Source organism: Zootoca vivipara, chromosome 16 (genome assembly GCF_965207765.1).
Source record: "Zootoca vivipara chromosome 16, rZooViv2.hap1.1, whole genome shotgun sequence".
Taxonomy (NCBI): Eukaryota; Metazoa; Chordata; class Lepidosauria; order Squamata; family Lacertidae; genus Zootoca; species Zootoca vivipara.
Window position 1 is genome coordinate 18,423,982 of NC_142599.1, and position 16,691 is coordinate 18,440,672.

At 47.3% G+C, this 16,691-nt stretch overlaps 1 protein-coding gene across 1 annotated transcript; it reads right to left on the reverse strand.

The window, feature by feature from the left end:
- Positions 1–708: 708 nt before the first annotated feature.
- Positions 709–15,038, reverse strand: TCN2 (transcobalamin 2). The gene is made up of 10 exons (XM_035099252.3): positions 14,669–15,038; positions 13,619–13,793; positions 12,932–13,121; positions 11,011–11,171; positions 8,456–8,617; positions 7,030–7,205; positions 5,949–6,120; positions 4,461–4,659; positions 2,856–2,977; positions 709–1,326 (listed from the first exon to the last, which is right to left on the reverse strand). Exons 2-10 carry the CDS (start codon positions 13,683–13,685, stop codon positions 1,265–1,267), a joined length of 1,311 nt encoding a protein of 436 aa, XP_034955143.2. The 5' UTR covers positions 13,686–13,793; positions 14,669–15,038; the 3' UTR covers positions 709–1,264.
- Positions 15,039–16,691: the final 1,653 nt, after the last annotated feature.

Below are 16,691 nucleotides of genomic sequence, written 5' to 3' on the forward strand. Positions count from 1 at the left end.
GAGAGGTAACATTGCCTTGCCTCCCGCGGCTCCACGCGCAAAATTGCGCCCCCACCGCCGCCTGTGCGCAGCGGCCAGCAGCGTGGTGGCGTAGAGGCTGCTGCCGTGCCCAAGCAAGGCTTGGGAAGAGATTACAGTTTCGGATTGGATGCATGCTTTTAAAATGTGTGTGTGTGTGTGTGTGTGTTTATAAATCAGTTTTGTGTTTGTATGTGTTTGTTTGTTTGTGTTTTTCCCACGGCAGCTCAAAGCAATGCTTCGAAGCTGAGGATATATTTTTTCACTTATGGTGGAAATGCAAGCGGGCAAATGGTGTACAACTAAATTTATTATTATTATTATTATTATTATTATTATTTACATTTCCTAAAAAAACTGGAAGCATTCCTTCTTTGTATAAATGAGAATGGGGGGGGGAGCCCATAACTTATTCTTATATGCGGCACAATAAAGGGAGGGGGGGGGAACACATAGCCATGGGGGGAGGTAGGACCCTGAGTCAGCCAAAGCAGTGGGAGGTGGGGACATTTTCAGGAACACGCGTGGGGAGGAGTCTTATTTTTGAAACTTGCAGTAGGGGAGTCAGGATTGGGACAGGGCAGGTGAGGGGACTCAAAAGGGAGACTCTGAAGGTCCATTTAACACACAAAAAAACCATAGCAATGTGTGGCCGGGCCGGCTAGTTGTATATAAGAATGGAAAATGATATGAGTATATAATTTTTATTAGTCTTCAATTACACTAATCCAATACTAGCCTCATTCTAACACTGCCAAATTATAATACAATTAATAATACCAATCACTGAGATGCCGAATTATACAATTTAGGTGGCCTCCTGCATGCTAGAATTGATGATTTGATGGTTTACTTCATTTCTGCGTTCCAAAAATCTTATAAATTCCAATTACGTTCTGGTCAAAATAACAATCCTTTATATCACCAGCTGCGGTTTTAAAGATTTCCATTGGCATTGGCACATTAAATGATTTATACAGCTACAGGTGAAGCATTCAAACTCTCTTCTTGTTCTTCCTGTGTGTGGCAATTATTCTGTCCGTAATGTTTCTTCCTGCCATAATATATCATGTCTATCAGTTGTTGTTGTTGTTGTTCTCCATTATGCCTTGGGCGGAGCTTGTGTCCCATTGTTGTTTCAGGATTTCTCCATTGCTCCCTCTGTGCTGGTGTCTTTATGTGTCCTGCGAGCCAGTTGGGGCAGAGATAGCAGAGAGCCAGGTCCTTGCCAGAGTGAGGGCTATTTCTACCAAGGGCTAAATTTGAAGAGAATGGTTTCTTTGTCTTGTGGGATGTAGTCTGCGATACCTGCAAAACGGGAGGGCAAAAGACGAGGCTGTGAGGACAGAGAGGCATTACGAAGACCAAATCCTCCTCTAGCTCCTCCCCAGGACTTTGGGTTTGCTGCAATGATATGGGAGTGGAGAAATAAAGTGCAGAATTCCGTCTCCTGGCAATCTCAGTTTTTTAAATAAAAATGTTAAGTTCCTAGACCAGGCATCGGCAACCTTGGCTCTCCGGATGTTTTGGAACTACAACTCCCATGATCCCTAGCTAACAGGGCCAGTGGTCAGGGATCATGGGAGTTGTAGTTCCAAAACATCTGGAGAGCCAAGGTTGCCTATGCCTGTCCTAGACCTTAGGTTTGCAAACATATGCTTGAAGATAAATCATTCCAAGAGGAAGTGAGATGCACCTCTCAGTGCCTATATAACATCCAAGCCACCTTCAACGCCTTCTGGAAATGCAACAAATTTCAAGACTGAATTAAATCTGCTGGCTATGCAAGGTGCAGAACAGTCGTACCTTGGAACCCAGACACCTTGGTACTCGTCTGTTTTGGCTACCAAACACCGCAAACCCGAAAGTGAATGTTCCGGTTTGCGAAGGATCTTTGGAAGTCGAACATCTGACGGGGCTTCCGCGGCTTCCGATTGGGTGCAGGAGCTTCCTGCAGCCAATCGGAAGCCGCGCCTTGGTTTACGAACGTTTTGGAAGCAGAACGGAATTCCGTTCGCCTTCCGAGGTACCACTGTAATAATAATACTGATGATTATGATTATTATGATGATACCCTTCCTTTTCTCCTGACTGGGACTCAAGGTGGCTTAGAGATAAAATAATAACAGCTAAAACATGGGGGGGGGATACAATCATTAGAAAACAATTAAACCTGAATAGAATCAAAACTATAACTGCCCTTCTAAAATTGCAACACCCAAGCAGAGAAACTGATGTAGGGTAAGGCTCTGCCAAGAGAATCTAATTTGCCCTCAAATTAACACCCTCAGCACAGGCACATTATGTAGTCCCTAAAGGTGTAAACCAAGGGACCCAGGTGGCGCTGTGGGTTAAACCACTGAGCCTAGGGCTTGCTGATCAGAAGGTCAGCAGTTCGAATCCCTGTGACGGGGTGAGTTCCCGTTGCTCGGTCCCAGCTCCTGCCAACCTAGCAGTTTGAAAGCACGTCAAAATGCAAGTAGATAAATAGGAACCGCTACAGCGGGAAGGTAAACGGCATTTCCGTGTGCTGCTCTGGTTCGCCAATAATGCGAGATGAGCGCGCAACCCCAGAGTCGGTCACGACTGGACCTAATAGTCAGGGGTCCCTTTACCTTTACCTAAAGGTGTAAACCAGGCTTGGAAGCCTGTGGGGACAAAGCCTAGGGAATGGTTTAGAGCCGGAACTGGTGTTGCTAGCTGAGGCTGATGGGAGTTGTAGGCCAAAGCTCTTGAAGAGCACCGGGTTGGCAAAGCCTGGTTCAAGCCAATCCCTCCCTCCCCGTCCCCAGAGATAGGACAAAGGTCTCCTTTGCTGCTGGGCTTCTATCACTCGCCTTGCTCCAGGGCGGTGTTTGGAGCTCGGAGAACCTTCCAGTACTTGCGTTCCCCTTCCCGAGGCTTCACCCCCATCACTGCGGTCAGCAGAGGGCCAGACAGCGTGTTCTGGGTCTCAAACCTGTTTAGCAAAAAAAGGAAGAGGCGCCATGAAGAACTGAGGAATGAGCAGATGTAGGAACACTGGAAGAACTGTTCTGGACCAGGCCAAAGTGGCTGAACAGTTTGCATGTGGGAAACTTGCAATCCAAGCATTTGAACCTACCTGGACCCTGAGATCATCTTCTGAGGCCCTCCTTTGTGTGCCTCCTCCTCGAGAGGTCCAGAGGGTGGCAACACAAGAACGGGGCCTTCTCTGCAGTGGCTCCCCATCTGTGGAATGCTCTCCCAAAGGAAGTTCGCCTGGCGTCTTCATTACACACCTTTAGGCGCCAGGCAAAAATGTTCCTTTTTAACCAGGCCTTTGGTTGACCTGATTGACATCCTATGCCCTTTTAAAATGTGGCTCTTTTCTAGGGTGGGGGTGGGGTGTTATTGGGTTGCTGTTTTTATTCTAATTACATATGTTGTGATCTTTTCTGTGAACCGCCCTGAGATATAGGGCAGTATATAAACCCCAATAAATAAAAATGATAAAAGATCCCTCTCTGCATTTGTGATTGCTACCAACTTGTATTCAGAGGCAGAGATAAGGGGAGGCAGAACAGCCAGCTAGTAGGCATTGATTGCTATATTATATTATTAATAATATCATTAGCAATGTATTAATTAGAAATCGTTTTGAGGGTGTGTTTTCATGCAAGCAAGGGGCATATAAATTTTCTGAAACAAACCAGTAAGTAAAATCAGTAACCTTCTACACAATTGGCTCAAGGTGATGTACAGTGAAAACAGAAGTAAAATTAAATTTAAAGGCAAAGCATTTGTATCGTTATAGATAATAAAATCAAATAATTAAAATTGGGGGGGGGTTGCTATCCCCACTCTCAACAACGCTGACAGTACCAATATTTTTCTGCCTCTAAGACGCCCCCATGTATAAGATGCCCCCTATTTTGGGGGACTCATATTTAAGAAAATGGAGGGAGATGGCCCAGAGTATAAGATGCCCCCTAATTTTTGACATTATTTTCTAAGGAAAAAACCCTAGACTTATACACGGGAAAATGTGGTAATAATTTTGAATGAAACGTCAGAAATTTGTGTGTTTGTTTAATTTCTATTTTGTTATAGTGCCTTTCTTTCGTCTTGTATGTTATTGAAGTGTATGTTCTTTCTTAAGTACATAAACAATTTTTTAAATAATCAAAAAACCCACCAAAAACAGCAGATACATCTACAGTCGTACATTGGACCTGAAACACCTTGACTCCTGAACTAATTGGCTCCCAAACGATTGAAACCCAGAAGTGAGTGTTCCAGGTCGGACTGGGAAACACCCGTCTGAAACCCTGGAGAATCACTGCCAGTCAGTGCTGGCAGTATTGGGCTGGATGGATCTGTGGCCTGCCTCGGTGGAGGGAAGCTCCCTCGGTTCCTGTACCTCCACTGCCCCTCACCCCCTTAACACCAGCCGAAGCAGGTGAAGATGGAATTGGCCTCACATGAAGCGCTTGGGGGTGTTCAGCCTCTCTGCAACTTTCAGCACGTCCAGCAGAGAGGAGCCGAGAGGAACTCTGAGGACATTTCTGTACAACGGCACGAGAAGAGGTGGCTGCTTCACAAGCAGCTGGACGCGGATGCTCGGCGTCCTCCCGGCGGGCGGCTCCAGCCTGGGAGAGGAGGTGACAAGCTCCAAACCACCTGCATGCAAGAAAGCAAAGGTTGAGGGTGCATCAGGAGTCAGGCTGGTTTCTGGTGGACCTTATTGCCTCTGCATCATTTGGTGGTGCCGTTTTGGACCCTTTCCAGGTGTGTTCCACCTCCCCACAGGTGTCTCTCTTTCCCCTCTGGCTTTCAAGTGGTACCCTGAGAACCTTGCCTCTTTAATCTCAGAGGGGGAGCAAGAGGCCCTCTGTGTATGCTCAGGTGAAACCTCTGCTTGTTTTTTGGTTGGCGGCGAAGAGAGCATGCAAGTTGTCATGCGGACATAAGAAGTGTGCCTGCTGGGCCCGGAAAGCTGGGAAGCTCACAAGCAGGACCTGAGCACAGCATAGAGTGTGATTCCCATATTTTGGACAGCTCAGAGGTAGTACTCAGCCATCCTGGCTAGTAGCTGTCGACAGCCTTTTCCTCCACAAATTTGTCTTTTAAAGCCTTTTAAAGGCCATCATTGCTTTTGGGGGGAGCAAATTCCGCAGCTTCAGGCACAGAGATCTGCTGCCTCCAGTCTAAGCACGGAGAGCGGAGACATCAGGGAGCTGTTATCTCTGACCTTAGTGCTTAGCACCACAGCACTAAGATCAGAGGTGAGTCTTTGCTTATAGGTCTTTTAATGGTAGCAGGCAGAGGCTTGTCTCCGGTCTCAGCGCTGTGGAAGCTACATTGCTAAGAATGGAGCTATACCTGTGTCTGGTCTTCTTTAAAAATAATATTATTTTATTTATGATTTTCAGTTTTACACATTTCAGTGATTTTAACAATCATTTTAACATTTCGAATACGACTCCCCCCCCTCTTTCTGCAGTTCCTTAATTTTTTTTATATTTTCTGCATATTCCAAACTAATTTACTCATTAATTTCATCTACTTTAAATATATACTCTTAGAAAACTGCAGGTTATTACAACTAATCTGTGTACAGATTAGTTGTGAATATTCAATAAACCATTTCCATTCTTTTATTAAAAGTTTGTTACCTTGATTTCTTATTTTTCTGGTAAGTTTTGCCATTTGTGCATATTCTGTAAGTTTTTGCATCCTTTCTTCTTTGGCTGGGACAAGCGATCTTTTGGCTCGATGTCAGGCAACTGACCTGTAGATGGCCCTTCCCACCTGTCAAAATGGCCCGCAGAGGCCAGTTCTGGATCTGGTCCCCCCTCTATGGTCCCAGTGTTCCGCAACTCTACCCTGGCTTGACTAGAGCCAAAAGTGGACTGCGTCCCCACTACTCCTTTGCAACACCCTCTTTGCTCCCCCCCCCGGCCCACTACCTCTCTCATCTTGGCACACCATCCTGGCGACATCCAGGTAACTCTTGCCATGCAGGGCAGGCAGCAACTGGGACTTGATGAGGGCGTTTTGGAAATCTCCTCGCTCCAGGCTCCGAATCAGGGTTGCAACAACCTCGGGACACTCTGGGTTCATCCCCGTAGCAATGAGGAACTGAATCGCAAAGAGATGGAAAAGGCATCACAGACTGAAGAAAAGTGCCTTTATCTTTATGTTAGTTCTTGCACTCTCACCTACGGTAGAAGAGGCTATCGGTGGAACGCTGGCATTGCCTGAAATCCTGGCAAAGCTAAAAGGGAATGCCGCCTGAGCCAGAAGTTCCGCAGAGGTTTCCACTCTGTGCTGAAGAGGCAAGCCATTCTCTAGCTAAGGTCTTCAACCTCAGATTGGAAGGGGGGGGGGAAGACTTGCCTCGTCCGCACTACAAGTGGTGTTTGAAAAAAACCGTAGAGCCAAGTGGAGAGAATCAGATTCTGGAATGGGATGCAACAGGAAAGGAAATCCAGAGGTGTCTGGGGCCCACTGGGCTGATGGGGCAGAAGGTAAGGAGACCAACAGTAGGTGGCATCAGAGCCAATGACAGGAGGAGCCAGTTCATCCTAGCTTTGTTCCCTTCCTACTTGTTGAGTTCTGCGACTATGGAGGAGGAGGAGGAGGAGGAGGAGGAGAGGCTCAGCTACCTCTAGGCTGCTTGTACATAAGAAGCCAGGCAGGTGGGGGCTGGGCAGGGGCAGAGCAAGGTTGGTGGCGGGGCAGTGCCCCGTTTGCTCTAATGGGCCATGCCCACTAGTGGAGGGATCCTTCAAGTTTCTGCCTCATGGTTACAGAGTAAGAAAATGGCTTAGCAAGAGCTATAGCAGGCACCCCCAAACTTCGGCCATCCAGATGTTTTGGACTACAATTCCCATCTTCCCCGACCACTGGTCCTGTTAGCTAGGGATCATGGGAGTTGTAGGCCAAAACATCTGGAGGGCCGCAGTTTGAGGATGCCTGAGCTATAGAATAGTAACGGTGAGAATTGCCACCCACAGCTGAATTCCTCCATGGCTGAGTCCTCCTCACCTGTGTGGCCAGGGGGCTGCTGCCGACATTGCCAAAAGCCCCTTCTGCAGTCTTGGCCTGCAGTATCTTCTGCTTAGATCTCTCCACAGCCTGGGTGAGGTTTGCCACCAGCTCTGGCCCGTAGAAGGTGGCCCGTTCCAAGCAGGCAAAGGCCAGACCTCCCATCGCCTCTGTGTCTGGGTGAGCAAGGGTAAAACAGCCATGAAGGGGAGAGCTGACCCGTCAGTCCCAAACACATGCCTACATCCTTTGCATCCTCCATCAGTCCACCTAGCTCAGTACTTTCTACACTGACCGGCAGCAGCTCTGGGAGTCTCTCCCAGCCCTACCTGGAGATGCGGGCGATTGAACCCAGGACCATCTGCAAGCACAGCAGGTGCTGTACCACTGAACGCCGCCACCTGCTATCCATACTCACGGTGCCCCCTGCTTCTCCATACCTCTGTCCTCCCAACAGCTAATCACCGCTCCCTGCCCCTTGCCACCTGAGGCAATGCCCCACCCTGTCTAATGGTAGGGCTGGTACCAGAGAAGACAGCCAAGTTGCTACAGGGGAAATGGGCACAGAGCCCCGGAGCAGCCCTTCTTGATGTGCCTCCTCCACAAGAGGTCTGGAAGGTGGCAACACGAGAACAGGCCTTTCCTGCAGTGGCTCCCTGCCTGTGGAATGCTCTCCCCAGGGAGGTTCAACTGGAGCCTTAATTATACACCTTTAGGCACCAGGCAAAAATGTTCCTCCTTAACCAGGTATTTGGTTGATTAACATCCAATGTCCTTTTAAAATGTGTTGGAGAGGTTCATTGGGATGTTTTTGTTTTTATAATGTAGTTTGTGTTTTTATATTGTGGCTTATGTTGTAACCACCCTGAGACCTACGGGTATGTAAATAAATAAATTTTACACACACACAACCTGAAGGAGCGTCTCCACCCCCATCATTCAGCCCGGACACTGAGGTCCAGCTCTGAGGGCCTTCTGGCAGTTCCCTCAATGCGACACTGCGAGAAGTGAGATTACAGGGAACACCAGGCAGAGGGCCTTTTCGGTAGTGGAACGCCCTCCCATCAGACATCAAGGAAATAAACAACTACCTGACTTTCAGAAGACATCTGAAGGCAGCCCTGTTTAGGGAAGTTTTTAATGTTTGATATTTTGCCGTTTTTTTAATATTCTGTTGGGAGCTGCGCAGAGAGGCTGGGGAATCCCAGGCAGATGAGTGGGGTATAAATATATTATTATTATTATTATTAGTCAAACAAAATTAAAACGGGTCATCCCTTCCTGCTTGCTGCCCCCAGCCGGAAGCCGCACAGACGATTAAAGCTGCAATGCATCAACCCCCAGGGCAGGGGGCACAAATAGCAAAGGAAAACATTTGAGGACTAGAAACCTGAGTGGACTCATGTGCAAAGGGGGCAGCACATACCCACAGAGTGCTTGTTGTGGAGCACAAATCGTCCCTCCTCCTCTGCATGCAAGAGCTTGCGGATCACATGCTCGTCGATCTTCTTGTGGTGGACGCACAAGGCTAAGACCCCCAAGCTGTACTGGTAGTAGTTGGTGATGGGGTGTCCTTTGTCCTTGTGACCTGGGTGCAGGAGGAGAAAGGCCAATGGGTAAGTCTGCCTTTTCTGCCACAATTAATTACCCAGCTCCTTGCTGACCTTTAGCCAAGAAGCCCTGCTCTGAGGCTTCCAGATGCTGGAAAAACCTCTCCTTAAGTGCTTGCCCGTATTTCAGATTTCCAACACTTGCTTTCATTCAATCAGTCTTTTAATGTGGCGGCACCTACCCACTGGAACTCCCTGCCACTTGACACCAAGCAGGCGCCTTCATTGTGCTCTTCTTGGCACCTGCTAAAAACATTTTTAGAGACCAGCCTACCCAGACATGTAGAATGTTGTTGTATGTTTTAGACTATTGCTGATTTTATGGTTTGAATCTTTTTAAGCCTTTTGTTTTTACTGATAATTTTATTGTTTTGTTGTCATTGTAAACTGCTTTTAGGTTGTTGTTTTTTAATTAAAAAAATCCAGCCTATAAATTTTACGAAATAAATATATGAAATAAATCCCACCATTTCTTGTTTATTTGCTATTTTCAACTTAGATGCCCTTAACCGTTCCCTGACTCGACTCCTGGCTCCAAGATCCCTTTCTGAACCATCACTACTTTGTGGGAGAGATTTTAGTGCACACCAGAAATTTAGGATTGCATAGCTGAAATGGATTAAACTGCTCTCTGCCGCCTCGGGGCAACAAATTCACTTTTAAAAAAGGACCAGACCTCTTTTTTTGCAGTTAGGAAAGTGACGGGGAAATGAGTTGAAAAAGTGTGTTATGAAAGAACAAGTTAACATGAAAATGTACAAACGCATCGTAAGCAAACCAGGACGGATGCTCCTTGTGCTATATATAACCTCCTTCCAAACCGATCAGAACAAATGCTCAAGAAAGGCTGGATCTAATCTGACCACCACGTAAGCTTTGTGCAAGCAAATCAGGACAAACTGTCAACTCTCTCTGCAGGAGAGATGGGAAGCTGAGCTCTCTCTCTCTCAGCTCTTCTGCAACAGACCAGCTTCATCCAGTCTCCTCTCCCTTAGCTGGGAGCTGCCATTCTGTCAGACTGCCTCAATGAGGAAGAAGGCTCATTCCATCATATTTGCTGAAAGACCAGCTCCATCAGGCAACTTCTACCCCTGACCTGTGCCAGGGGGCATCATAAGAACAAACGTTTAAGAACTGGTGCCCAAGTTAATCCCCCCCCCCCGCCAATCTATATGCAGGAGTTGGTAAAGGGACACCTGAGGGTTAAGGATACAGTGGTACCTCGGAAGTCGAACGGAATCTGTTCCGGAAGTCCGTTCGACTTCCAAAACGTTCGGAAACCAAGGCGCAGCTTCCAATTGGCTGCAGGAAGCCCCTGCAGCCAATCAGAAGCTGCGGAAGCCCCGTCTGATGTTCGGCTTCCAAAGAATGTTCGCAAACCGGAACACTCACTTCTGGGTTTGCGGCATTCGGGAGCCAAAACGTTCGACTCGCAAGGCACTCGGGATCCAAGGTATGACTGTGTTTGTTTGTAAATATGGGTGTTAATTAGAGATAAATTTGTAATGTAAGCAGCATGTAATAGGGGAAGAAATGGAAATATCGGAGAAAGGGAGCCAGTTTTTGAAAAAATGGTATTAAATTAGTTTTAATTTGGCATTGGTGTGTTATAAATTTGGAAAATGAATAAAAATTAATTGGTTTTAAAAAAAAGAACTGGTGCCTGAGTTTGATTATTCCCCCCCCTCTTCCCTCCCCATCCCTTTTCCCTTGTGTGTCGTGTTTCTTCAAACTCTAAGCCTGCTGGCTGGGACTGTCTTTTTTTTTTTTTTAATGCACTTCATGTAAGCATTTGGGTGAAGAGGGGGGTAAGGTAAAGGTAAAGGGACCCCTGACCATTAGGTCCAGTGGCGACAGACTCTGGGGTTGCACACTCATCTCGCATTATTGGCTGAGGGAGCCGGGGTATAGCTTCCAGGTCATGTGGCCAGCATGACAAAGCCGCTTCTGGAGAACCAGAGCAGCACACGGAAACGCCGTTTACATTCCTGCTGTAGCGGTTCCTATTTATCTACTTGCATTTTGACATGCTTTCGAACTGCTAGGTGGGCAGGAGCTGGGACCGAGCAACGGGAGCTCACCCCGTCACAGGGATTCGAACCGCTGACCTTCTGATCAGCAAGCCCTAGGCTCAGTGGTTTAACCCACAACGCCACCTGGGTCCCACATGGGTACCTGGGTACAAATGCTCTAAGAAAACAATAAACATGCCCCCCAGAGGAGCCCCGAGAACACCTATGAAAGGTGCCTACAACTCAGTCTGATGGTGTGATCTTCCCAGTCAGGGAGAAAGCGGTCCCTAGTCAGCATCTCTTGCCGAAAAACAGCGAACGCAGCAAGGAAACTTCGTTGCCATCCCCTGGAACCTTACCTATCTGTGCCTTTTCCTTGTTCAAGTGAAGCTTAAGCTGGGTCACCAGCTGCCTCCCTTCAAGAGCCTCCATGTCGTGGCAGGCGGCCCGCAGCGCAAGCAGGTACAGGGCCAGCTGACCTGTGCTAGGATGCTCATGATAGCGGACGGGAGTCGGAGTGCTGGATTGGAAGAAGTCAGAATAACCACACCGTTAGCCCCTCCCATGCAGCCAGGCTAGGCCTTCTCCAGGTTTAACTTCATTTATCCAGTTTCGCTTCATTGCAGGGTTTCCCAGACTTGTGTCTCCAGCTGTTTTCTGGACTACAAATCCCATCACCCCCGACTGCTGGTCCTGCTGGCTAGCGAGGATGGGAGTTGTAGTCCAACGGCATCCGGAGACCTAAGTTTGGGAAACCGTGTTTTATTGGGTTTAGAGCCCACCTTTTTCTCCAAGGGGTTTAAGGTTGCGTACACGGCTCTCCCCGTGCAACAACCTTGCGAGGTAGGTTGGACTGAGAGTGCCTAACTGGGCCAACATCACCCAGTGAGCTTTGTGGCTGAGCGGGGATTTGAACCCCCAGCTTCCCGTTTCCTAGTCCAGCAGATGAACCACAGCACCACCAGTGGCTCTCTCTTCTTTTTGTCTAGAATTAGGATGTTCATTCATAATAGAATTTACATCCACTGGCATAATAATGGTGGTGTAATTGCTATATTTTAAATGAAGACTTGATTGTAATCCTCACCCTCTCCCTTTCTTCCCCTCTGTTGTCTCCCACACTGTCAAAACTCAGATTGTAAGATACTTGGAATGGGGTGGGCCTGTCTGTCTGTCTATCTATTTATCTATTTTTTTGCTTGCTTGCTTTTTTTTTTTGCTTGCAGTGAGAGATTTTACTTTCTTGGGCTCCTTGATCACTGCAGATGGTGACAGCAGTCACGAAATTAAAAGACGCCTGCTTCTTGGGAGAAAAGCAATGACAAACCTAGACAGCATCTTAAAAAGCAGAGACATCACCTTGCCGACAAAGGTCCGTATAGTTAAAGCTATGGTTTTCCCAGTAGTGATGTATGGAAGTGAGAGCTGGACCATAAAGAAGGCTGATCACCGAAGAATTGATGCTTTTGAATTCTGGTGCTGGAGGAGACTCTTGAGAGTCCCATGGACTGCAAGAAGATCAAACCTATCCATTCTGAAGGAAATCAGCCCTGAGTGCTCACTGGAAGGACAGATCCTGAAGCTGAGGCTCCAATACTTTGGCCACCTCATGAGAAGAGAAGAATCCTTGGAAAAGACCCTGATGTTGGGAAAGATTGGTGGCACTAGGAGAAGGGGACGACAGAGGACAAGATGGTTGGACAGTGTTCTCGAAGCTACGAACATGAGTTTGACCAAACTGCGGGAGGCAGTGCAAGGCAGGAGTGCCTGGAGTGCTATGGTCCATGGGGTCATGAAGAGTTGGACACGACTAAACGACTAAACAACAACAACTTGCTTGCTTGCTTAATGTTCCTTTGTTGGAATGCAAGAGTATACTGAACTAATATATCACAGAATGGTAGAGTTGGAAGGGATCACGAGGGTCATCCAGTCCAACCCCCCCATCTTTTTGCCCAACATGGGACTCCAACCCACAACCCTGAGATGAAGCGTTTCTGGCTGGTTGCATCAGGCCAGTGGCTCATCCAGCCCGGCATCCTGTTCTCACAGTGGTCAACCAGAGGCCCATATGTGAAACCCGCAAGCAGGGCCTGATCCCAAGAGCCCTTTTCTCTCCTGTGGTTTCCAGCAATGTACATCCGTTGCTCCACCCCCTTCTGCCTCTGGCCCCGCCCACCACTGCTGTGAGGCTCCTGGGAGATTGCCCAGAAGAAGGAAATGTGCCCCTCGTGCTGCAAAATCCCTACCACCACCACCAAAACCCTGTGCTAGACATACGAGCTGGCATTGGGCTGAAAGGCATCTTTCAGGCGCTGGAGGTACTGGCTCTCCTTCTGCAAGTTGTGGTCATTAGACAGCCGCAAGGCCAGGTAAACACTGGGATTCGGCTCCTCGGACGCATCCTCTGCCACTTTCAAGAGCTCCGTGTTCAAAGACCTGATGCGATCGGAATTTCCTTCAAGGATATCTGACCCGAGAGAAAAACAAAACAGGATCGCATATGTGGCTGCTTTAAAACACACGACTTCCCCCAAAGAACTATGGGAATTGTAGTTTATTAAGGGTCCTGGCGATTCGGTTGGAAGGGACCCAGGGATCATCTAGTGCAATGAAGGCATCTTGTGTCTCTGTGAGAGGAAAACTAGAGTTCCCAGCATTCTTGCCCGGGTGGAGGTCATGAGGTTTGAAGAGGTGTTGAATGTGCTTTGAATGCATGGGGTGAATCTGCCCTGACTCTTCCTCATTATGGTAAAAACATTTCCCATATCATCGCCACAGATTCTCCACCCTCGTTCTGATTCTGTTCTACATTCTGTTGTAAAGTACCTTGTCTTATACACCCTCGATAGTTATACATCATAATGTGAATCTTCTTTGTGCTTTTAAAAGAATTTCAGCGAGGGGGAGAAGCAATTTGCAAACTATCTATCTATCTATATGATACTTCTCGTAAGCAGAGATTACCACACAGCTGGACGGAGGCAAACAGGATAGGGAAGAGGACGAAGATCCATAGACCTCTGGGGTCCATGCTTGTCACAAGAAGGAAGCCAATGGACAGAGATGCCGGCCAGAATTTCAGGAAGGAGTCCAGGGATCGACCCAAGGAACTTGGCTCCTGCTGCACTGCAAAGACAGCCTGTAAAAGATTCAATGGGAGGAATATCATGATGACACAATCTTCCCAAGGAAGAAGTGCTGAGTCTGCGTAACAGGAAGGACTTTGGCTGGATGAGAAACAGCAAGGGCTGGTGAGACAGATCAAGAATGTCCATTGGCTATCTTGGTGCTTCACAGATAGCATGTTACACACATATCTGGTTCCACAGAAGCCACTTTATTTCAACTAGATATTTGATAGGGAGTCGCAGGTTGAGACTCCACGCCACAGCCGTTGAGATCAAGCATAGGAAGTGGTCCACTAGATATCCACGGAGAGGACTCCCATGCCCTCAGTGCAGGAACAAACTTGTGGTGGGTAATGCTGGCACTGTACCCTCCAACATTTCTCTGATGAAAACAGGGACGTCCTACCATACCCTCCAATATTTCTGCAATGAAACTAGGGACGTCCTAAGGGAAAGTGGGACATTCTGGGATCAAATCAGAAACCGGGACGGCTTCTGTAAATCCTGGAAAGTAGGGTCTGTCGTCAGTGGCTGCTAGATGTTTACGTTCTTCCACCCACCCTATTGGAGGGAATATGCCTCTGAATGTCAGTTGCTGGGAATTGGAACTACTGAACTAAGTACATTCTTCCCCCTTCAACCTGCTCAGCCAAGCCATTGTGTCTGCCTCTAACATCCCTTGTTGGATAAGGGTGCTTCAGGCTGTAATTCCATGCACCTATTTCTGGCAGGAAGCACCACTGAACACAGCAGGACTTACTTCTACGTAAACGTGCATGGGACCGAGCTAAATCAATAACATAACGTTGTACTCGAGGGATCAAAGATATGCGGGGAGGTTTGGGGTGTGAGGGGAAAACGAGCTGTCTTAAGGAGGAGAGCCTACCTGATATGGTCACTCGATGTCCTAGGAGTCCTCACCTCTTCCCTTGAATTATGGATCGGGGTGCAGAGGACTGAAACCAGCTTTTAGAACGAGTCCTTCCCTCCACTTTCTCACCACAGGCAGGCAGCGAGGAATCTTCTTTCACTCTTGTTTATTTCAGGTCACGTGACATCCCCTACAGCTGCTGAAGTCAGCTGTTTGCAGGATGTTGCTTTCAATTTAAGCGGCTGGGCTGCAGCTCTGGAAGGGGAAAATACACAAGTGCCAGAGTCCCGAATATGTGGAATCAGGACAGGTCAAGACCATGTTGGAATAATTCACAGAAGACGGCCAGGAACAAAGGAGCCCCAAATAACCTTGTGACGTTGCTCATATATTATAGTACCTTCCCATGATTTACCTCAGATAATAGTAATCTGAAATAATGCCAGGCTCTTGGCTGGAACGTGTCTTCAGATAAAGGGTACAAAGATCGTAACAGCCTGAGCTGTTTCTTAACGCAACTCTTCTCCTTTTTAAAAAAAAGAAACAAAAGTCCTAACTCCTCACTGAAAGAAACCTCCCACGAGTTCGTTTTCAAAGTGAAGTTTGCCCACAGTGATTTTGCATCAAGATATATGTTTAGGCATGACCTGGAAGCTGTACGCCGGCTCCCTCGGCCAATAATGCGAGATGAGCGCCGCAACCCCAGAGTCGGTCACGACTGGACCTAATGGTCAGGGGTCCCTTTACCTTTACCTTTCTATGTTTAGGCTATAGAATGTTGTCGTTTAGTTGTTTAGTCGTGTCCGACTCTTCGTGACCCCATGGACCATAGCACGCCAGGCACAAAAACTTCTTTTTGCAGGATCTGAGTTAATTCAACCATTAATCAGATGTAACTATTTCATGTCTCTCTCAAAAAAAATGCTGGAAATGTTCATTTCTTGTTTAAAAGCGTTTATAAGCTGCTTAATATATTTGGGGGATAAAAATATTAAGCCCTGTGTGTAACATAAAAGCAAACATTATTGTTAAAACAAAAATGTAGCATAAAACCAATGAAAGAGTAATATGATAACAAATAAGGGACCCAGGTGGCGCTGTGGTTAAACCACTGAGCCTAGGGCTTGCTGATCAGAAGGTCGGCGGTTCGAATCCCTGTGACGGGGTGAGCTCCCGTTGCTTGGTCCCAGCTCCTGCCAACCTAGCAGTTCGAAAGCACATCAAAATGCAAGTAGATAAATAGGAACCGCTACAGCGGGAAGGTAAACGGCGTTTCCATGTGCTGCTCTGGTTCGCCAGAAGCAGCTTTGTCATGCTGGCCACATGAGCTGGAAGCTATACGCCGGCTCCCTCGGCCAATAATGCGAGATGAGCGCGCAACCCCAGAGTCGGTCAAGACTGGACCTAATGGTCAGGGGTCCCTTTACCTTTTACCTTATGATAACAAATAAAACAGGATTCCCGGGGGATTGAGGCACATAAATCAGAGTCTGAATTTATGGATCAGGGAAAGCCTGGATTAATCATTGATGGGCTGCATATTCATTTGAAGTTCTCTGATAGTAAAATTGGGCACACTGTACATTTAAAGCACATTTGAAGCATAATTTTCTTTCCCTCAAAGAATTTTGGGCACTGTAGTTGAGCCCTCACAGAGTTACAATTCCCAGCAACCTTTAACAATCTACTGTGTCCAGAACAGTTTGAGGGGAGTTTGTGCTTCAGATGTGCTTTAAAGGTATAAGCAGCTTAAGAACCTTCCAAGTATTTTTTTTTAAATCCAAAACTGTGCAAGGCTGTGTCATAAACCCAAGGCAGCATGTTTTCTCTGTTATCTATTGTCCCCATATTTATTGGATGGGCCCGTGGCTAAGAAAGAGAGGCTTACAACAGCCCTTCAATGTAGTCCAGTGTTAAAAGTGCAAGTTGGTGGCAGAGCTGAGGCAGATTTGGGTTTTCAGACAAACATCCACCTCACGTTGCAGGAAAAGGCCCACTCACTTAAATGCAAGCAGCTGGATACAAAAGCCTTCAATGG